General features: G+C 61.0%; 1 protein-coding gene across 1 annotated transcript in view; it reads left to right on the top strand.

Moving 5' to 3' along the window:
- LRP1 (LDL receptor related protein 1) overlaps positions 1–21,837 on the top strand; it is an 88,772-nt gene that overhangs the window by 58,137 nt on the left and 8,798 nt on the right. Inside the window, exons 41-71 of the mRNA XM_056117631.1 lie at positions 200–577; positions 3,745–3,934; positions 7,138–7,342; positions 7,625–7,817; positions 9,300–9,425; positions 9,995–10,123; positions 10,340–10,459; positions 10,568–10,681; positions 10,950–11,099; positions 11,191–11,313; positions 11,877–11,993; positions 12,125–12,253; positions 12,397–12,519; positions 12,628–12,768; positions 12,920–13,110; positions 14,366–14,549; positions 14,650–14,735; positions 14,897–15,016; positions 15,534–15,721; positions 15,810–16,015; positions 16,548–16,736; positions 17,546–17,694; positions 18,085–18,178; positions 18,285–18,401; positions 18,706–18,825; positions 19,160–19,282; positions 19,397–19,522; positions 20,023–20,139; positions 20,757–20,863; positions 20,943–21,075; positions 21,603–21,722. Of these exons, the coding sequence (XP_055973606.1) occupies positions 200–577; positions 3,745–3,934; positions 7,138–7,342; positions 7,625–7,817; positions 9,300–9,425; positions 9,995–10,123; positions 10,340–10,459; positions 10,568–10,681; positions 10,950–11,099; positions 11,191–11,313; positions 11,877–11,993; positions 12,125–12,253; positions 12,397–12,519; positions 12,628–12,768; positions 12,920–13,110; positions 14,366–14,549; positions 14,650–14,735; positions 14,897–15,016; positions 15,534–15,721; positions 15,810–16,015; positions 16,548–16,736; positions 17,546–17,694; positions 18,085–18,178; positions 18,285–18,401; positions 18,706–18,825; positions 19,160–19,282; positions 19,397–19,522; positions 20,023–20,139; positions 20,757–20,863; positions 20,943–21,075; positions 21,603–21,722 (4,608 nt within the window). The remainder of the gene's footprint in view (positions 1–199; positions 578–3,744; positions 3,935–7,137; positions 7,343–7,624; positions 7,818–9,299; positions 9,426–9,994; positions 10,124–10,339; positions 10,460–10,567; positions 10,682–10,949; positions 11,100–11,190; positions 11,314–11,876; positions 11,994–12,124; positions 12,254–12,396; positions 12,520–12,627; positions 12,769–12,919; positions 13,111–14,365; positions 14,550–14,649; positions 14,736–14,896; positions 15,017–15,533; positions 15,722–15,809; positions 16,016–16,547; positions 16,737–17,545; positions 17,695–18,084; positions 18,179–18,284; positions 18,402–18,705; positions 18,826–19,159; positions 19,283–19,396; positions 19,523–20,022; positions 20,140–20,756; positions 20,864–20,942; positions 21,076–21,602; positions 21,723–21,837) is intronic.

Consider the following 21,837-nt stretch of genomic DNA (forward strand, 5'->3'; position numbering starts at 1 on the left):
CTCAGAAATTACTCCTGGCAGTGCTCGGGGACCAGGTGGGCTGCCGGGGATGGAACCCGTGTCGGCTGCATGACAGGCAAACGCCCCACCCGCCGTACTGTCCCTCCGGACCCCCTACCTAGAGCCGGGCCTTCCCCGTGACCTCCCCCGCGGCGGGCCCGGCCCTGTGACCCCCCGCCTTCCCGCGCTCTCCCCGCAGGCACCAACGTGTGCGCGGTGGCCAACGGGGGCTGCCAGCAGCTGTGCTTGTACCGGGGCGGCGGGCAGCGCGCCTGCGCCTGCGCACACGGCATGCTGGCGGAGGACGGCGCGTCGTGCCGCGAGTACGCGGGCTACCTGCTCTACTCGGAGCGCACCATCCTCAAGAGCATCCACCTGTCGGACGAGCGCAACCTCAACGCGCCCGTGCAGCCCTTCGAGGACCCCGAGCACATGAAGAACGTCATCGCGCTGGCCTTCGACTACCGAGCCGGCTCCTCCCCGGGCACCCCCAATCGCATTTTCTTCAGCGACATCCACTTTGGGAACATCCAGCAGATCAACGACGACGGCTCTGGGAGGGTCACCATTGTGGAGAGTGAGTGGGCCCGATCTTGCCAGGAAGAGGGGAGGGGCAAGGGGGCTGGGTGGGCGGGGCTTGGGCTAGGTGCTTGGGAGACCCCCCCACCACTGCACGCCGCTCCTGCCTGAGAATCACGCTGCGCCTTCAGTGCTCGCCTAAACGTTTTGTTTTGGGGGCCACACCCAGCAACGCTCAGGGCTTACACCTGGTAGGCCTGGGGGGGCGGGGGTGGGGGGATACTGTGCTCTGCCAGGAATAGAACCCAGTTGGACACGCGCAAGGTCTTATCTGCTGTGCTATCTCTCTGGCTCATTCTGCACTTACTTGCAAGGTTCTCCTCCTTTGGGCCCATGGCTGGCAACCCTTCCCCCCCCACCACCACCCCTGCACGTGTCCAGGTTCCCTGTGGCAGCTGCTGCCCACTGGGGTTCAGCCCAGCACAGATGTCAGCCCTCTGCACTCGGAGCCTCTGCTTCTTGTCTATAAAAAGATTCAGCTCAAGCAAGTATGGTGCAGCTCTCAGGGGTGGGGTGTCCGTGAGCAATCCCAAAAGAGGGTGTTAGGGGTGGCACTTAGCTCAAAGGGCTGGAGCCATCCCATTGGCTCCTGTGCTGTCGAGTTTGCCCCTTAAGAAAAATCTAAACAGGCCAGAATGATAGTCCAGCAGGTAGGGCGCTTGCCTTGTGCACAACCAACCTGGGTTGCATCCCCAGGCATCCCATATGGTCCCCCTAACCCCGCCAGTAGTGATCCCTGAGTGCAGAACCAGGAGTTAGCCCTGAGTACGCTGGGTGTGCCCAAAAAAACAAACTGAAAAATTTTTTTGAATTAAAAATAAATAAAAGAAAAGCAAACAAACTGAAAGGAGCAGTCGGCCCCAGCCGTGGTTCCAAGACAGCCTCTCCCAGGAAACAGCTCTTGGTTCCGCTGCTGGTTTCTCGTCTTTAGGCCCGGCCCCCACCCCCACCCTGTGTCTCCTTTGCTCCCTTTCTCGCCTAACCTGTCCAGAAAGCCCCCAGACTCCTGCCTGGGTGCTGGGTGTGCTGTGGGGCCATAAACAGACCTGCCCTTTCAGCCTCTTGGGACAGTCCTGCTCCACATAGCCCGGCCCACCTCTCTGTGTGCGAACGAGCGGAAGCTGCACTGACCCTCCATAACCCGGGCAGGATGGGGACACTGGCAGGCCACTGGCTCCCTCTGGGCTCAGGGGACAGAACTTCTATTCATGCAGCCTTTGGCCACCACCCCTTCATGACGCCTGGAGCTACTAAAACCCCGTAGTCTTTTTCTCTTCAACTACCCAGCTACGTCGCTGTCGCTCTTGCTCGCACTTAAGAGCCCGGGATGTGGCTCACTGCTTGAGCACTCACTCGCCTTGCGTGCAGGAGTTGGATTCCTGGCACCACATGGACCCCAGAGTACCACCAGGAGCAATCCCCAAGCCCTGCCCCATCCCCCAAGCACCCACTTGGACGTGGCCCCGAAACAAGCACAACAAGATATTTATGTAACACTGGTTCAGGAATAGCATTTTGTTTTGGTTTCTCCTCCTCCTCCTCTCCCTCCTTTTCCTCTTCCCCCTCCTCCCCCTCCTCCTTCCCCTCCTCCTCTTTCTCCTCCTCCTCCCGCTCCTCCTCCTCCTCCTCCTCTCCCTTCTCTTCTCTTCCTCCTCCTCCTTCTCCTCCTTCTTCTCCTCCTCATCATCCTTCTCTTCTTCCTCCTTTTCCTCTTCCCCCTCCACCTCCTCCTCTCCCTCCTTTCTTCCTCCTTCTCCTCCCTCTCCTCTTCCTCCTCCCTCTCCTCCTCCTCCTCTTTCTCATCATCCTTCTCTTCTCCCTCTTTTTCCTCTTCCCCCTCCTCCTCCTCTCTCTCTTCCTTTCTTTCTCCTCCTCCTCTTTCTCCTCCTCTTTCTCCTCCCTCTCCTCCTCCTCCTCCTTCTCCTCTTTTCCCTCCTCCTCTTTCTCTTCCTCCTCCTCTTTCTCCTCCTCCCTCTCCTCCTCCTCCTTCTCCTCCTCCTCCTTCTCCTCTTCTCCCTCTTTTTCTTTCTCCTTCTCCTTCTCCTCCTCCTCTTCCTCCTCCTCCTCCTCTTCCTACTCTTCCTTCTCCTCCTCCTCCTCCCTCTCCTCTTCCTCCTCCCTCTCCTCCTCCTCCTTCTCATCATCCTTCTCTTCTCCCTCCTTTTCCTCTTCCCCCTCCTCCTCCTCTCTCTCCTCCTTTCTTTCTCCTCCTCCTCTTTCTCCTCCTCTTTCTCCTCCCTCTCCTCCTCCTCCTCCTTCTCCTCTTTTCCCTCCTCTTTCTCCTCCCTCTCCTCCTCCTCCTCCTTCTCCTTCTCCTCTTTTCCCTCCTCCTCCCTCTCCTCCTCCTCCTTCTCCTCCTCCTCCTTCTCCTCTTCTCCCTCTTTTTCTTTCTCCTTCTCCTTCTCCTCCTCCTCTTCCTCCTCCTCCTCCTCTTCCTACTCTTCCTTCTCCTCCTCCTCCTCTCTTCCTCTTTCTCCTCCTCCTCCTGAGTTTGGGGACACATTGGTGGTAGGCAGGAGATACCAGGCTCGGTGCTCGCAGGCGCTTCCCAGAGGCGCTGGGACAGAACCAAGCTCTCGGCTTGCAGAGCAGGGGCATTGGCTCTTGGAGCCGCCTCCTGCCCTCAGAGGCTTTGTGGCCGGAAGCTCACTACAGCCTAAGTAGGATTGACTAACTAAAACCAACTTTACATCCAGCTTGGCCGATTGTAGCTCCAGAGAAGTGTCACTGAAACACACAAGTTTGTCGAACAGGGCAGAGGGGTTAGAGAGGCAGACTGGGCATGTCATTTGGGGAGGGAAGAGGGTGGCATAGGAGGCGTTAAGGCCACCAAGGGCTGCACCCCCAGACTCTCCAGTTCCCACACTTGCCCTTGCACAATCATGTTGGGGTGGCGCCCCTGGTCACCCCCCTAAACTCTGGGCTGTAGTGACAGTATAGCAGGGAGGGCGCTTGGCTTGACTCAGCCGACCCAGATTTGATGCCAGCATCCCATAGGGTCCCCGAAGCCCCACCAGGAGTGATTCCTGAGCGCAGAGTCTGCCCTGAGTACCATCAGATGTGGCCCCCAAACAAAAACAAAACGAATCACCAAATCACCAGTCAGAGTCCTTTCCAGGGTAGCCCCAGGCCCCCGCCTGACCCTCGGCTGCTGTCTCCCTGCAGACGTGGGCTCTGTGGAAGGCCTGGCCTATCACCGAGCCTGGGACACGCTCTACTGGACCAGCTACACCACATCCACCATCACCCGCCACACGGTGGACCAGAGCCGCCCTGGGGCCTTTGAGCGTGAGACGGTCATCACCATGTCTGGAGACGACCATCCTCGGGCCTTTGTGCTGGACGAGTGCCAGAAGTGAGCCGGGGCCCACGGACGGTGGGGTGGGCAGGCCTCGGAGGGTGGGAGGCTGCTAGGGAGAGGCCAGCTCTGACGGGCCCTCAGCCTGGCTGTGTGCCAGCTACGTGACCTTCTCTGAGCTTTGGGGTCTTCTGAAATAGAAGAGGAAGAGATATAGTGTTGCGGGCGCCCACACAGAAGGGAATACCCAGGGCTGTGGACGATGCACCTCCGCGTCACATTCCCCATGTGTTCATCAGGAACATTTGGGGTACACGGGGGGGCCAGTATTTGCGGGACTCTGTTGCCCTCTGAACGCCTGCCGTGTGAAGCCCTGAGCCAGCCACCGGGGAGAGAATTCATTTGGTGGCAGCGCACATGACCTGGGCAGGGCTGAGCCGGAGGGGCGGCCCAGAGGCAGAGGGCGTGCTGCGGGGAGGGAGAGTCCAGCCCAGCCTGCGTGTGGGGCCCCCCAGTGCCAGTCAGGGCAGGCCTGAGGGCTCGGGGAGCTGGGGGCGGCTTGCAAAGGAATTCAGGACTCGAGCCAGGGACAGCAGGGGAGAAAACACCCAGGGGGGCGTCCAGCACCCCCCCCACACCTGCTCTGCTCTCGGGACAGGCCCTGCCCACCCCCACCAAGGAGGCCTCCACTTCCCCTCCCCAGTCCTGGCCCGCATGTAAACAAAACGCTTTCTCCCTGAACTCAGTAGCACTTGGAATGTGTTCCCGAACGTTTACTAGGAGACGAAGGGACAAACAAAATCCCAAAGCAGCTACGTAGAAGCACTAAGGGCCCAGAGCCTGGATTCCTTCCCTGGGAGGTAACTCAAGGCCAGCACCCGTCTGGTCCCCGGCCCGGAGGCCCAGCTGACCCCGCCTCCCTCAGCCCCGGGAGAGCGAGGACAGGGTGGAGGGAGGACCCCACCTTCCCAGCAAGTACCTGGTGACCACACCTGTCTGGCCCCGGCCCCGGGACCTCCCCCCCCCCCCCCCCCCCCCCGTCAGGGGACACGATCCTTCCCCTGGCTTTTAGTTCATAAACTAGAGTGTTTCCGCTTCCGAATCCCTCACACTAGGGGACTCAGTCCCTGCTGGTGGCCCTGGAGCTCTGGCCTCGCTGAAGACAGCAGGCCGCCTGCCTCGGGCAGATCTGAGCCCCTCCTGTGCTGACGAGGCTGCAGCAGCGGCATGCGAGACAAGGACCTGACCCGGCTGGAAACCAGGGCCATGTCCCCAGGGAAGTGACTCTTAAGCCAGGGTCAGGAAGAGAACGAGGCCAACGGGGGCTGGAGCAATACCACAGTGGAGAGAGCGTTTGTCTTGCAATTGGCCGACCTGGGTTCGATTTCCAGCACCCCATATGGTCCCCTGAGCACCGCCAGGAGTAATTCCTGAGTGCAGAGCCAGGAGTAACCCCTGTGCATCGTCGGGTGAGACCCAAAAACAAAAAAAAGAAAAAAAAAGAGAACGAGGCCAATTAGAGCCAGGGCAAATGAAGCTGCCAGAGGGCCAGAGAGCAACAGGTAGGACGTTTGCCTTGTATGTGGCCAGCCCGGGTTCAGTTCCCAGCACTGCAGATGGTCCCCTGAGCCCCACCAGGAGTGAGCACTGAGCCAGGAGTAAGTCCTGAACATCACCATGTGTGACCCAAAAAACAAAAAAAGGGGGGGACCCACAACTGAGCTGTCTTGGGGAGACCCCAGCCCGCACCAGCAGGAGAAGGTGCTTTGCAGGAATGCGTCAGAGCCGTGGTCCCTGCCGTGCCCTGGGTCTGGATTCCGTTCTCCATGGCAGCTTCAGGGCCGGTCATGCTCTACGGCACCTCTCACCTCTCACCTCTCACCTCTCTGCACAGCTGAGCTGGGCCTGAGGCTGTGGAAGTCCCCGTATGGGGGTGAGGGGATCAACAGGAAAGGAAGTGGACTCGGGTTGCCCCATTTTTTCTTGCGGAGGGTCTGAGAAAGAGGCCCCATGCACTTCCTTCCAGCCCGGCTGAGAGTCCCTAGAACACGGCCTCCTCCAGAATGAGACCCAAGTGTCAGGCGTCATCCCAACTCCTTGCTGAGGCCATGGCGCAAGCCCCTGGGACGAGGCCAGGGCTTGGGCTAGACGGAGACGCTGCGGGAGGAGGCTGAGGCCCAGAGGGGCCCGAGAAGACTAAGCCCCCTCATACCAGAGAACAGCCTGAGGGCCAGAACACTGGAAGGTGGAGCTGGGGGTCTTGGGTGCAAGGCAGGAGGCTCGTCCTGTGAGAACTGGGGGCTGAAAGGCCTGGGTGCAGCTTGGGGCCTCCAAGTGCAGTCACTCCCACCCCACAGCCAGGCCTCCCCACACACCTCGGGGCCCAGGACCCAGCAGGGTGCTTGACTGGCCCTCAGGCTTTCGCCAGCCTGTCGGCACACAGCAAGTCACTGCATCACTTCTTTACGGAACTGAAGCCAAAGCACAGGGGGAGACGCCCAGATACAACTCCTGAGCACCCCGGGCCGTGTCCAGGGACCGTGGGCACGGGGGACACTCAGCAAGGCTTTCCTGGATGCAGGGAGAAGAGGGCGCTTAGGAATAGAGGACCAGAAGAAAATCTCACCAGCTGCCATTAAAGTACAAATACTGGGGCCTACCGCAGGGAGGGCGTTTGCCTTGCACACAGCAGACTCTGGTTCAATCCCCGGAATCCCATATGGTCCCCTAAGCACTGCCAGGAGAAATGCCTGAGTGCAGAGCCAGGAGTAACCCCTGAGCACTTCTGGGTGTGACCCCAAAACAATAAAAAGTACAAATACTCCTCTGTTGGAGGCAGGTAATAGTGCCATCTCTCCATAAAGGAAACTGAGGCATGGAGAGATCAAGTAACTACTAAGGCTCCCAGTGGATAAGTCGGAGAGCAAGAATGGACCCCCAGAATGACTCACTGGGCTACACTGCCTCTCATTGAACAAGGAATGTGGTTTCAGAAACCCTGAGAAATACATGTGCACACACGTGCGTACACACACACACACACACACATGCTTGTACACACATTCACGTGTATACACAGAGACCAAGTGGCAGCAGGCCCCGGGCACCAGAGCTGTTTTGACCGTGATGGCTCTGAGTCTTTGGTGGGGCCTGGTCCACACCCTAGTGGAACCCTGGCTCTGGCCATGGGCGGGCCTGGCTGGGCCCCCCACGACTGACACCCTGGATTTGACCCCTGATCTCCATGCCTCTTCCCCCAGCCTGATGTTCTGGACCAACTGGAATGAGCTGCACCCCAGCATCATGCGGGCAGCCCTGTCAGGGGCCAATGTCCTGACTCTCATCGAGAAGGACATCCGCACGCCCAACGGCCTGGCCATCGACCACCGAGCAGAGAAGCTCTACTTCTCCGACGCCACCCTGGACAAGATCGAGCGCTGCGAGTACGATGGCTCCCACCGCTACGTGAGTCTTCAGGCCGCGAGGGCGCTGGGCTCGGGTCGGGCCGGCACAGCAGCAGCGGCGCATGCCGGGCAGGAAGGCCGAGGAACGAGGCAGCCAGGCCGGTGTGGGCCACTTAGCTGTCGTCAGCAACTGGGCTCGGTCACCTCGTCTGCTGAATGAGGGCACAGAGCCCCCGTTGGCTCTTCCTGTTTGGGGGGATGTTCCAGAGCTTTGGCTGGGGCGACCCCAGCAGGGCAGATGCCAGGGGCCGTCCTGAGCGTCCCACGTGGTGCTGCCCTGCAGGTGATCCTGAAGTCGGAGCCAGTGCACCCCTTCGGGCTGGCCGTGTACGGGGAGCACATCTTCTGGACCGACTGGGTGCGGCGGGCAGTGCAGCGGGCCAACAAGTACGTGGGCAGCGACATGAAGCTGCTGCGCGTGGACATCCCCCAGCAGCCCATGGGCATCATCGCTGTGGCCAATGACACCAACAGCTGTGAGTGGGCTCCCGCCACCGCCCTGCTCTCCTGCCCACAGTGCTGGCCCACAGACACACACGCTGACACAACATATGCCACACACGCACCGCACACACCACGCACACAGCACAGACACACACATTCACACAGCACATACAGCACAGACACATTCACACATCACACACATCACAGACACACACACCAGACACACAACACACAGACACTACTCACACATTCACACATCACATACCAGACATCACACACACAGACACTATACACACACATTCACACGCCACACACACATCCCACAGACACACTACACAGAAATTACATATGTTCATTCACACACACCACAGACGCACACTACACAGACACTACACACACATTCACACACCACAAACCACAGACACACACACTACATAGACACTATACACACATTCACACATCACATACACACCACAGACAACATACACCACAGACACTATGCACACATTCACACATCACACACATACCACAGACACATACACCACAGACACACACTCCACAGACACTACACATTCACATATCACATACACACCACAGACGCACACACCACAGACACACACTACACACACTACACATACTCATTCACACATCACACACACCACAGAAACACATTACACAGACACTACACACACATTCATACATCACACACCACAGACACACACCTCATACACACACTCCACACACATTCACACATCAGACACACACACCATAGATACATACTCCACAGACACTACACACACATTCATACATCACATACCACAGACACACACACACTATCACACCACAAAACCCAAATATACACCACACCCCAGACACAACACATAACACACACATTCACACACATATTCACATACCACATAGACGCTGCTCATAGACCACACACACATTCACACCCGATATAGTGACACACCACACACCACAAACATACCACACATGAACCTGGACACACCTTCCCTGAAGGACTGCAAGCACCTAATACTTCTACTCCAACTTTCCTAAGAAACCTCCAAACTTTCTCTCTCTCTCTCTCTCTCACACACACACACATACATACACACGTACGCTCAGCACCTGTTCTATTCATCCCTGCCACCTGAGACCCCACAGACCCCCAGAACCTGGTCACACCCCTCTGTCTGCTTCGCCGTCTGCACCCACTGGCCATGGCCCCCATGCTGGGCTGGCTGACCACTGCCCCCCACAGAGGACTGCAGTCTCCTCAGGCCTCAAACTGCCGTACACACGGCCCCAGGCTTCTGGATTCGGATCTCCTCAGAGGCCACGTTCTCCACCTCAGTTCCCCAAACACTCCCCGCGGGGCCCTCCCAGAGCCTTCCCCGGCCCCCTCGTGCCATGGCTGGGCACCCACCCCGCCTGCAGGGCAGATGGCGGAGGCTGTGGAGTGGGGGCCCCCGGCAGAGACGGCTGAGCCGCTGTCTGCCCTCCCCACCTAGGCGAGCTCTCCCCGTGCCGCATCAACAACGGAGGCTGCCAGGACCTGTGTCTGCTCACACACCAAGGCCACGTCAACTGCTCCTGCCGTGGGGGCCGCATCCTGCAGGAGGACTTCACCTGCCAGGGTGAGGGAGGAAGGAGGACGCCCTAGGCATCCACCGGGGACCCTGTCCGCTCAGGCTAACGGCCTGCTGCCAAGGCCGACGGCAGCACAGGGGGTGGGGTGGCTCAGTGGCAGAGCACGTGCCTTGCATGCATGCGCGCAGGAGGATCCCCAAAACTAAAAAAACTCTGGGCTGGAGAGCTAGTATAGCAGGTAAAGCATTTGTTTTGCAATTAGCCTTGGATTTGATCCCTGACACGCCATGGGTCCCCCAAGCCCCACGTGAGTGATCCCTGAGCACTGAGCCAGGAATAAGATCTGAGCACTGCTAGGTGTGCCCTCCACAACCTCCCTGCTCCACCAAAAAAAAAAAAAAAAAACTCTGGGGCTGGAAAGATGGCCCAAAGGGCTGGAGCACATGCCCAGCCTGTTTGGGGCAGGTTGTTTCCCTAGCACATAGCCTCCCAAGCGCTGCCGGTGGGCCCTCTGGGGAGATCACCAAGATTAGTGGGAGGAGGGGCACCAGCACACAGGGCACAGGGGCCTTAGGTCCTGGCTCATGACGCATCCCCATCACCCCCCCCCCCCCAGCGGTGAATTCCTCTTGCCGTGCACAAGACGAGTTCGAGTGCGCCAACGGCGAGTGCATCAACTTCAGCCTGACATGTGACGGCGTCTCCCACTGCAAGGACAAGTCTGACGAGAAGCCATCCTACTGCAGTAAGGAGCCCTCCCAAGCTCAGAGGTCGGGTGGCGCCCGGACTGAGAGGGACTAATGCTCTTGGTGGAGCAGTTTTGGGGAAACCACGGGGGTGGGGATGGAGCCCCGGCTGCCCCACTCCAGGCTCTAGAACTGGGTTTGTAAGCCAGGCCGTGTCCCCAGAACCGCTGCTGATGGCAACTGGGTGGGCTCCCCGCCACCCTCCCCCCTTGCAGACTCGCGTCGCTGCAAGAAGACATTCCGCCAGTGCAGCAACGGGCGCTGCGTGTCCAACCTGCTGTGGTGCAATGGGAATGACGACTGTGGCGACGGCTCAGACGAAATCCCGTGTAACAGTGAGTGCCACACCCACCTGCACCCTGCGGGCGGATGGGTGCCAACCGGGTCTGGGACATTTGCGAGGGAGAGCGCTCTGACGACGGGCTGCGTGCATCCTGTTGCAGAGAAGGCCTGCAGCGTGGGTGAGTTTCGCTGCCGGGACGGCACCTGCATCAGCAAGTCCAGCCGCTGCAACCAGCTGGTGGACTGCGAGGACGCCTCGGACGAGATGAACTGCAGTGAGCACCCGCCCTGCACCCCCTCGGCTCCTGCTCATCCACACCCCAGCAGGCTTCCTCCCCAGCCTCTCCCTGCATCCCGTCAGCCTGTTCCCCAAGATTACCTCCTAAGAGAGTCCCCCGTACACACACACACTCACACACTCACACCCATAGGAAAAAAAAACCAACCAACTTGATCCAGCACACAGACTGATGGGCTGGCAGCTGCCCCCAGACTGGCATTTGGAGGGAAACTGACCTCACCCCTGATCTCTGCCCACACCAGGTGCCACTGACTGCAGCAGCTACTTCCGGCTGGGGGTCAAGGGCGTGCGCTTCCAGCCCTGCGAACGGACCTCCCTCTGCTACGCTCCCAGCTGGGTGTGCGATGGTGCCAACGACTGTGGGGACTACAGTGACGAGCGTGACTGCCCAGGTCTGGCCAGTGGGCGGGAGTGAGCGGGGAGAGCAGGGGGTGTTGGGGGCCAGGCAGTCCTGAAGGCGCTCATGCCTCTGCCGCCCCCCAGGTGTTAAGCGGCCCAGGTGCCCCCTGAATTACTTTGCCTGCCCCAGCGGGCGCTGCATCCCCATGAGCTGGACATGTGACAAGGAGGACGACTGTGAGCACGGCGAGGATGAGACCCACTGCAGTGAGTGACCGCACAGGAGCTGGGGAGGGGGTGGTGGGGTAGGGTCTCAGCTCTGGTCAACCTGGGTAGAGAGATGGCTTAGGGAACCTGAGCACCTGCCTCTTGGGTGGCCCCACATGGTTCCCCAGCACCCGTAGGTATTCCCCCCACACATGCGTGATCCACAACTATAAAAAGACCCATGGGCTGGTGACAAGGCTCAGTAGGCTAGCGTATCGAACCCCCAAGACTTGAGTTCGATCCCTGGTGCCACTGGGAGTGACCCCTGAGCCCAGAGCTAAAAGTAGCCCTGGAGCACCACCGGATGTGGTTCAAAATCCCAAGACCAGACTCTGCCTCTTGGCTCCCTCTCAGGAAATAGCATCCTAGAAGGGCATCCTGGGTCTTCACCCCAGGTCCCCCACCTGGACGCTGAGCTGGGCAGGGGGCATCTCTGCCGCTCCGGCTGAACCCCCATAGAGAGCCATGGTTGTCTCTCCCACCCATCCTGTGGTCCCCTCCTTCCCAGCTGAGCGACCCACCTTCCTCTCCCTGCACCTAACTTTGGCTTCCAACTGCCCCAGACAAGTTCTGCTCAGAGGCCCAGTTCGAGTGCCAGAACCATCGCTGCATCTCTAAGCAGTGGCTGTGTGACGGCAGCGATGACTGCGGTGACGGCTCGGATGAGGCGGCTCACTGTGGTGAGGGGCGGCAGGGATGGGATGCGGGAGGACCCCCTCCCCCATCACTCATGCACCTCCCCCTCCTCCTGCTGGGCATGGCGCCCTCCAGTGTTTCCTGAGTCACCCAGGGCTCCCTGCTGTCCCCACAGAAGGCAAAACGTGCGGCCCCTCCTCCTTCTCCTGCCCGGGCACCCACGTGTGCGTTCCCGAGCGCTGGCTCTGCGACGGTGACAAGGACTGTGCGGATGGCGCCGATGAGAGTGTCACGGCGGGCTGTCGTGAGTAGCAGAGGAGCCGGGGTGGGGACAGCCAAGCTCGCTTTGCAGAAGGGGAAACTGAGTCAAGGGGGAGTAGTAGTGCTTCTGCAGGGGTGGACAGCCCAGACTTCCGCTGAAGCCGCGTGTGCCTGCTGCGTCCACAGTATACAACAGCACCTGTGACGATCGCGAGTTCATGTGCCAGAACCGCCAGTGCATCCCCAAGCACTTCGTGTGTGACCACGACCGGGACTGCGCCGACGGCTCGGATGAGTCCCCTGAGTGTGGTGAGGCTGGGGCCTGGGTGGGGGCGGGGTGGGGGTGGGGTCGGCACCCGGCCCCTCTGCCTGGGGCCTGGTCTGCGCCGCAGGCTCATTGCCCCGCCTCTGCCCCAGAGTACCCGACCTGCGGCCCTAACGAGTTCCGCTGCGCCAACGGGCGCTGTCTGAGCTCCCGCCAGTGGGAGTGCGATGGGGAAAACGACTGCCACGACCAGAGCGATGAGGCGCCCAAGAACCCGCACTGCACCAGCCCTGGTGGGTGCCAGTTCCCCGGCCCTGCCCTGATGGCCCCGCCCCGGCCCCGATGGCCCCGCCCCGGCCCCGATGGCCCAGCCCCGACCCTGATGGCTCCGCCCCGACCCCGGTGGCCCCGCCCCGACCCACTGACCCCGCCCCCTCTCCCCAGAGCACAAGTGCAACGCCTCCTCGCAGTTCCTGTGCGGCAGTGGGCGCTGCGTGGCCGAGGCGCTGCTGTGCAATGGCCAGGACGACTGCGGCGACGGCTCGGACGAGCACGGCTGCCACGTCAACGAGTGCCTCAGCCGCAAGCTCAGCGGGTGCAGCCAGGATTGCGAGGACCTCAAGATTGGCTTCAAGGTGCCCCCCGCCGCCCCGCGGGCTGGCGCGTCTGCGCTCCACACCTGGCAGCAGCTCCCCCCTCACCCCACCTTCAGGCCGTCCCTCATTTGTCCTTTCCACAAGAGCTTATTGAGGACAGAGACAAAGTCTAGTGATAAAGGCCAATTGCCTTCCATGCACCCACTTGGATTTGATCCCCAGCATCACATAGTTCCCCTGAGCCCTGCCAGGAGTGGTCCTTGAGCACAGCCAGGTGTGACCCATCAGCTCTCTCTCTCACACACACACACACACACACACACACACACAGCAGAAGCTTGCACTGTGCCAATTCCAGCCACCAGCTGTGCTAGGCAGTGTTGCAGGCATCGTACTTAGCAGCAGACAGAACAGAAATCCAAGCCAGGGCCCGGAGTGATAGTACAGCAGCAAGTAGGGCATTTGCCTTGCACTCAGCCGACCCAGGTTCGATCCCCGACATCCCATATGGTCCCCTGAGCATTGCCGGTTGTGACCCAGAAAGAAAGAAATTAATTTAGATCAGAGAAATCATTATGTGTATAGGGCACTTACCTTGCATGTAAGATCTGGATTACATGCTGGATTACATGATCTGGATTCGGTCCCTGGAACCATATATAGTTCCCCAAGCCCTGCCAGAAGTGATCCCTGAGCCAGGAGTAGGGCCTGAGTGCCACCAGGTATGGCCCCAAAACAAAATCAAAACCGAACTCTTGCCTGCTGCATGCAAAGTAAAGCTCTCTTTAGCCTGGAAGGTGGGACCCGCAGGCCTTGCTCAGGTACAAGAGAAGGAGGACCCAGGAGTCAGGCAGGTACAGAGATACACATCTGCTATTCTGGGCCAGGAGGTCAGCACCACACACAGACCTTCTAAGACCCCTGAAGGGGTGAGATGGAAAGAGGGGAGGTCCAAGGCTAACTAAGCCTGGGGGCTCGGTGACGTGGAGGATGGGGAGGCAGCAGGAACTGGAAGAGGAGCCCAAGGTGCAACAGCTGCTGGATCTGGAGAGCGGCTGCCTGGGGATATTGGAGGGGGCACGTGAGCAGCCGTCCAGGAGGTTTGCTCAGGAGAAGCTCCAACCCCAGAATGCCGGGACATGGCGGTGGGTGACTCCGTGGACGTCCCGGTCGCCCCTGGGTTTGCTTGCTGCCTGCCTCCCCTCGAGGCGCTGGGACGCCCTACAGCTTCTGGGCTACAGGCCGAGCCCCCGCCCCTCCCTCATCCCAACCCCAAGGCTCCCTGTGTCCGCAGTGTCGCTGCCGCCCCGGCTTCCGCCTGAAGGACGACGGCCGGACGTGTGCGGACGTGGACGAGTGCAGCACCACCTTCCCCTGCAGTCAGCGCTGCATCAACACCCATGGCAGCTACAAGTGTCTGTGTGTGGAGGGCTACGCGCCCCGGGGCGGAGACCCCCACAGCTGCAAGGCTGTGACTGGTAGGATAGGCCACTGGAGGGCGGGAGGGGACCCAGGCCGGCTGGGGACCAAGGGTGCTCGAATGGAGCAGGGAGCTGACCAGGATCCCCTTGTCTCCAGACGAGGAGCCGTTTCTGATCTTCGCCAACCGGTACTACCTACGCAAGCTCAACCTGGACGGCTCTAACTACACGCTGCTGAAGCAGGTACCAACCTGCTCTCCTATCTGCCTCGCCCCCCTCAGCCCCACCTCTCCTCACCCACGATAGCCCCTCGCTTTTGATCCACCTGAGCCGTTGGTTGTCACCCCCTCCTGACTCTTCCTGTCCTCACTGCCATCACCCCTCTCCGGCAATCCCAACTCCAGGGCCTGAACAATGCTGTAGCCTTGGACTTTGACTACCGAGAGCAGATGATTTACTGGACCGATGTGACCACCCAGGGCAGTATGATCCGCAGGATGCACCTAAATGGGAGCGACGTGCAGGTGAGGAGGGGCAGCAGGCAGGGTGGGGGTGCCCGCCAAATCAGCACAGCTCTGCCAGTCCTCCTCAGTAGGAGCCCAAGCAGCCAGGTCTGGGCATCGCCACCGTGTCATGCCTGCAGGCCAGCACTGGTGCTCAGTGGCTGTTTAAAGCCACTGGGCAAGGGCAGGGTTTCTCTGGCCATTTCAGGTTTTCATATGTCAGGACATATGCAACTCTAACAGATGCTGACAAGAAGTCACAAGTTTATCGTAAAGTAAATTCTCGTGATCCCCCACATTCTGTTTTCCGACCCATATGGGATCATGACTCAGCCGGGACCTAGAAGGTCTTTTCCCTACTCATCAATGAGTGTCTCCCTTCCTCAAACCCCTGCCTCAGGCACCATCGGGTCACCGCGGTCTCTGTCATCTAGAGTCCCAGGCCATTTCTCAAACATGGTCCCCCCAGACAGCAGAGCTTAGGGGGCTGGAGGTCCTGCCCAGGTCACTCAGGGCTCCTGCCCTGCCTCCCCCCCAGGTGCTGCATCGGACTGGCCTCAGCAACCCTGACGGGCTGGCCGTGGACTGGGTGGGCGGCAACCTGTACTGGTGCGACAAAGGCCGCGACACCATCGAAGTGTCTAAGCTCAACGGGGCCTACCGGACCGTGCTGGTCAGCTCTGGCCTCCGCGAGCCCCGGGCGCTGGTGGTGGACGTGCAGAACGGGTATGCTGGCCAGGAGGGTGGGGGCAGCCCCTGAGGGCCGCCAGGGTGCTCACGCCTTCTCACGCCTTCCTGCTTGCTCGCCTGCCAGGTACCTGTACTGGACCGACTGGGGTGACCACTCACTGATTGGGCGGATTGGCATGGACGGGTCCGGCCGCAGCGTCATCGTGGACACCAAAATCACGTGGCCCAATGGCCTGACGCTGGACTACGTCACTGAGCGCATCTACTGGGCTGATGCCCGTGAGGACTACATTGAGTTTGCCAGCCTGGATGGCTCCAACCGCCATGTCGGTCAGTCGGCACAGCAGCCCTGCTGGGCTCAGTGGGGTCAGGCCTCTAGAGCAAGAGTGGGCATAAAAGCCTAGGGGCATGGTCCCAGAATGCCACCTCCCCCCAGGTATGGGGGTGTCAGACGCCCCAGGGCACAACCCTGGTGCCACTGTTTGGTCCCTGAGGAAGGAAAACGACCTCATCAGAGGCTAGTTCTGGGTGATGGGATCCTGAGAAGGTGGGTGTGGAGTGGAGGCAAAGCTCTCAGCACGCCCTCACTTCCGGTTAGGAAACCATAGAAAAATGGGGGAAAGAACAGTGAATGGAGTCCCAGTTCTATGTGCTTTTAACTCTCTGACCTGAGCAAGCCACCTCGTCACCTGGACCTGGAGAGTTACTGCAGCATCCCAGCACCGCTTATGGTCCCCCGAGCCCACCAGAGTGACCCCTGAGCTCAGCCAAAAGTTAGCTCTGAGCATCACTGGATGCGACACATAAAGGTCTCGTGGAGGGTTTGGCACTGACCAGGGTCCCGCCCCCTCTCTGTGCACAGTGCTCAGCCAGGACATCCCACACATCTTTGCACTGACCCTGTTTGAAGACTACGTCTACTGGACCGACTGGGAGACAAAGTCCATCAACAGAGCTCACAAGACCACAGGCGCCAACAAAACCCTCCTCATCAGCACACTGCACCGGCCCATGGACCTCCATGTCTTTCACGCCCTGCGCCAGCCTGATGGTGAGCAGCCAAGAGTGGGAGCAGGGAAGGAGGAAGCTGGACCGGAAGGACCCAGATAGGAAGGGCCCTTGCCGAACCCCAGATGCAGATGAGGTTCCTGCTCACTCTGAGTAAGCTTGCCAGAACAGGTGATCCCGGGATTCACAGACAGGCTGTCTCTCAGGAACTGCAGCCTGAAGACCATCAGAGCGGGTGTGGGCACAGCTGGGGAGGGTCTGGGCATAGCCTGGGAGGGTCTGGACATAGCTGGGAGGGTCTGGGCATAGCTGGGAGGGTCTGGGCATAGCCGGGGAGGGTCTGGGCATAGCCAGGGAGGGTCTGGGCATAGCTGGGAGGGTCTGGGCATAGCCGGGGAGGATCTGGGCATAGCCAGGGAGGGTCTGGGCATAGCTGGGAGGGTCTGGGCATAGCCGGGGAGGGTCTGGGCATAGCTGGGAGGGTCTGGGCATAGCTGGGAGGGTCTGGGCATAGCCGGGGAGGGTCTGGGCATAGCCAGGGAGGGTCTGGGCATAGCTGGGAGGGTCTGGGCATAGCCGGGGAGGGTCTGGGCAGCTGGGAGGGTCTGGGCATAGCCGGGGAGGGTCTGGGCATAGCTGGGAAGATTCTGCGTGCAACCTGGAGGGTCCAGTCATAGCTGGAGAGGGTGTGAGCTGCAGACAGGCCTGCAGGAGTCAGGGGAGCACTGACCCAGTGAGGCCATGAGCAAATCTCAGCCATCTCTGGCCTCAGCTCCCTCCTGGCTGAGCATGTTGGCCCCATGCAGAGTCCAGGGGCGCAGTGACCAAGCCCCGTCCTTCCTCTCTCTGCAGTGCCCAACCACCCCTGCAAGGTCAACAACGGGGGCTGCAGCAACCTGTGCCTGCTGTCCCCCGGGGGTGGCCACAGGTGTGCCTGCCCCACCAACTTCTACCTTGGTGGCGACGGGCGCACTTGTGTGTCCAACTGCACGGCCAGCCAGGTGAGGCGCTTCCCCTGGGCCGCTCCCCACCGCCCACTCCTCAGGCCCCAACTCCTGCCGTCGTGTCCTTCCATATCCCGTTTTTCCGCGCTAACACTCCCACATTTCTTGCCACCTCTTGTCTCCCCACAGCACTCCTTTTATACCTGTCACCTTACACAAACACCTGTACCCTAACCCCAGCTCCCTCCCCACCACAGAGACACCCCCCCCCACCCGGGCCTGACCCTCCTGCACTTGTCAAATCCCAGCCGTCCATCGGTCAACCCACACAGCTTCCCCCAAAACACCTGACCCTGCCACCTCTTTAACATACCCCCATCCCTCAAGAGCAAACCCCCTGGGCCCGCCGGACCCCCACCAACCCCTCTCGCCCCCGCCTGCCCCCAGTTTGTGTGCAAGAACGACAAGTGCATCCCCTTCTGGTGGAAGTGTGACACAGAAGACGACTGCGGGGACCGCTCGGACGAGCCCCCAGACTGTCGTGAGTGCCAGCCGGGATGGGGATGGGGTCAGGGCAGCCCGGCTCCCCCCACTTCGAGGGCCCACGCCCTGCCGCCAGCCCCCTGACCCAGCTCTCCTCCCGGCAGCCGAGTTCAAGTGCCGCCCCGGACAGTTCCAGTGCTCCACCGGCATCTGCACCAACCCCGCTTTCATCTGCGACGGTGACAACGACTGCCAAGACAATAGCGACGAGGCCAACTGCGGTGAGTGGCGCCCCGGCGTCCATCTGCCCTGTCCCCGGGGCTCTGGCTCGATTTTTTCTTTTTGGCTTTTTGGGTCACACCCGGCACTGCACAGGCATTACTCCTGCCTCATGCACTCAGGAATTACTCCTGGCGGTGCTCTAGGGACCACATGGGATGCTGGGAATCGAACCCGGGTCAGCCGCGTGCAAGGCAAACGCCCTGCCCGCTGTGCTGTCCCACAGCAGTCTCCCCCGGGCACCTCCCACGGAGGGCACGAGCGGGGCTCCTCCACCCAGCATCAGTTGCTCCCTCCTCCCCGCAGACATCCACGTCTGCCTGCCCAGCCAGTTCAAGTGCACCAACACCAACCGTTGCATTCCCGGCATCTTCCGCTGCAATGGGCAGGACAACTGTGGCGACGGGGAGGACGAGAGGGACTGCCGTGAGTGCCCAGGGCGACAGGCCGGGCAGGGCGGGCTGGCGGGAGATGGGCGAGTAATGATCGCACGCAGGCTCCCCACCGCTTTCGCTGGGCTCCTGCCGCTCCCACGCAGCCTTCTTGGATGGGCAACATAAATCCTGTCGGGTGTGACTGGTTGCTCATAAAATCATCCTGCTCGACAAAGAGGTGTGCAGATCCAGGAAACAAAAGCAACGAACTCGGAGATTAACTGTCCCTGTCTCCCAGGCCCGTGCGGGCAGGCAGGGAGGACAGGATGGGGGGGCGCCGTGGCGTTGTGAAGCCAGCAGATCCTCACCCTCCTCCTGCCCTGCAGCCGAGGTGACCTGTGCCCCCAACCAGTTCCAGTGCTCCATTACCAAGCGCTGCATCCCGAGAGTCTGGGTGTGCGACCGGGACAACGACTGCGTGGACGGCAGCGACGAGCCGGCAAACTGCAGTGAGTCGCCGAGGGCCCTCCTCCTACAGAGCCCCCACTGTATGCTGCTGCCGCCCCCCACCCTCCATTCTTGGCCTCCCCTTAAGTCCCCTCCCCTTCCCCACCGCCCTGCAGCTCAGATGACGTGCGGAGTGGACGAGTTTCGCTGCAAGGACTCCGGCCGCTGCATCCCAGCACGCTGGAAGTGTGATGGGGAAGACGACTGCGGTGACGGCTCCGATGAACCCAAGGAAGAGTGCGGTGAGCTGCCCTCACCACCCCAGTGTCAGGGACCCACTGCAGGGGACACACCCAGGGGACTGCACTCTCCGAGGGGGTTACACACACTGGGGGTTACACTGGCGCTACACTCACTGGGGCCTACACTCACAGGGTGGTTACACTCACTGGAGGCGACACTCATTGGGAGGGCTACACTCACTGAGGAGGTTTACACTCATGGAAAACTGCATTCACTGGGGGCTGCACCCACTGATGGGTGTAGGGGGTGACCTACGTCTCCACCCTTGGCCACAGGCTTCCACGCGACCCCCATCCCACCCCTGCTTGCTCCCCTGACCCCCACCATCAGTACTTACCTATGTGGACCCTTCTCTGCCCCGAGTCCCTCTCTCCCCATCCCTCCCGCTCCCCGCCCCCGCCGCTGCTCTCCCAGACTGCCCAGCCCCCTCCCACGGTGCCCAGGCCATCCAGTCTGCGGGCCCTGACGCACACCCCTCCGCCCTGGCTGTCCCCCGCAGACGAGCGCACCTGTGAGCCCTACCAGTTCCGCTGCAAGAACAACCGCTGCGTGCCTGGCCGCTGGCAGTGTGACTATGACAACGACTGCGGGGACAACTCGGACGAGGAGAGCTGCAGTATGTCCCCCAGAACCCTTCCCCGGAACCCTGGCTGCCCGCAGCAGCACCCCACCCCTCCCACCACGGGCTGCGCCAGGGCCCCTCCCAGGGCTGGGGGTGCGGAGCCCCTCCCCCCACCCCACCCCACCCCACCCCACTCCATGTCGTGTATTTGAGTTTGTGCCATTTCACTTCATCTCATGTTTCTCTCCATTTTCACACTGTCCTCTCGGGGGTGCAGAGGTAGGTGTCTCTGATGTGCCGCGCCCCCTACCACACCCGCACCCCTCCTCTGCCCCGAGCCCCGCCCATCACCCTCTCTGACCCCTCCCGCACCCCTGGTGTCTCAGTGCTCCCACCGCTCCCCGCCCCCAGCACAGTGTCTGTCCCAAGGGCAGGCCGGCACCTGTCCTCTGCCCTGTATCTGCCCCCCATAAGAGTGGGCACCCCTCTGTGGCTGGGCTGCCGTCAGGGTAGCCAGCCGCTGACCAGCTGTGGTTGAGCATCTCAGTCACTGACCACAGCCTCAGGGACTCGGGCCGGGCAGGCACACTCTGACAAGGGCTGTAGATGCCCCCGAGGGCCACATCCCTATGCCCACCTCCCGGGGCCTGTCTCTCCCCGTCCTTCCCCAGCCCCTCGGCCCTGCTCTGAGAGTGAGTTCTCCTGTGCCAATGGACGCTGCATCGCGGGTCGCTGGAAATGTGACGGGGATCACGACTGCGCAGATGGATCGGATGAGGTGGGTGGGGATCCCAGGAGGAGGCGGACGATTGGGGCCGCAGGGATGTTGACCAGGATGCCTTCCCCTGGACCCGCAGAAAGACTGCACGCCCCGCTGCGACATGGACCAGTTCCAGTGCAAGAGCGGTCACTGCATCCCGCTGCGCTGGCGCTGTGATGCCGATGCCGACTGCATGGATGGCAGCGATGAGGAAGCCTGCGGCACCGGGGGTGAGCCCCCTCCCGCCCCCCCAAACTTCACTTCTGTCAGCCCGGTCCTGTGGGGGTGACCACACGGGCCACACCCACACTGAGAAACAGCTCCATGTGACCGGCACGGCTCAGCCCGGCTTGCTGGTCTGTCCCATGCTCGCTGGCCCGGAGGGCACGGGGAAGGCCTGGGCCAAAGAGGACTCAGAGTAGAGACCCTAGAGCGCAGGCAGACGTCTCAGGTCTTCCCGGGTGGCTGAGCGCAGGGACCCGAACCTGAGTCTCCTGACTGCCAGGCCCAGTGGCAGGAACCACAGTAGGACCTGGAGCCCTTCCCCAGAGGCCTTTCTGCACCCCTAAATCCCAGCAGAGGCAGTTCTGCACAGGCTGCCGGCTGGCATTTAGGAAATAAGGAGGCATGGGTTCAATCTGACTTCAACCTTGGGGACCCCGCAGCAGCGCCGCCTGGCGGGGAGGGGTCTGGGCAAGATCCTGCTGCCCAGCTGGTGCCCAGGGCTCATTCTTCACTCTGCTCCCTCCGTGCCCAGTGAGGACTTGCCCCCTGGACGAATTCCAGTGCAACAACACCCTGTGCAAACCGCTGGCGTGGAAGTGCGACGGCGAGGACGACTGCGGCGACAACTCAGATGAGAACCCTGAGGAGTGTGGTGAGCCGGCTAAACTGGAGTGGGCGGGGCCTCCGGGAAGGGGTGGGGCCTGACCTGGGGGGGAGAGCGGGGTCCCGGGGAGGGGAGGGGCCTCTAGGGAAGGGGCCCCGAGGAG

The sequence above is a fragment of the Sorex fumeus genome, unplaced genomic scaffold (assembly GCF_029834395.1).
Source record: "Sorex fumeus unplaced genomic scaffold, SorFum_2.1 ptg000035l, whole genome shotgun sequence".
In the NCBI taxonomy this organism is placed as follows: Eukaryota; Metazoa; Chordata; class Mammalia; order Eulipotyphla; family Soricidae; genus Sorex; species Sorex fumeus.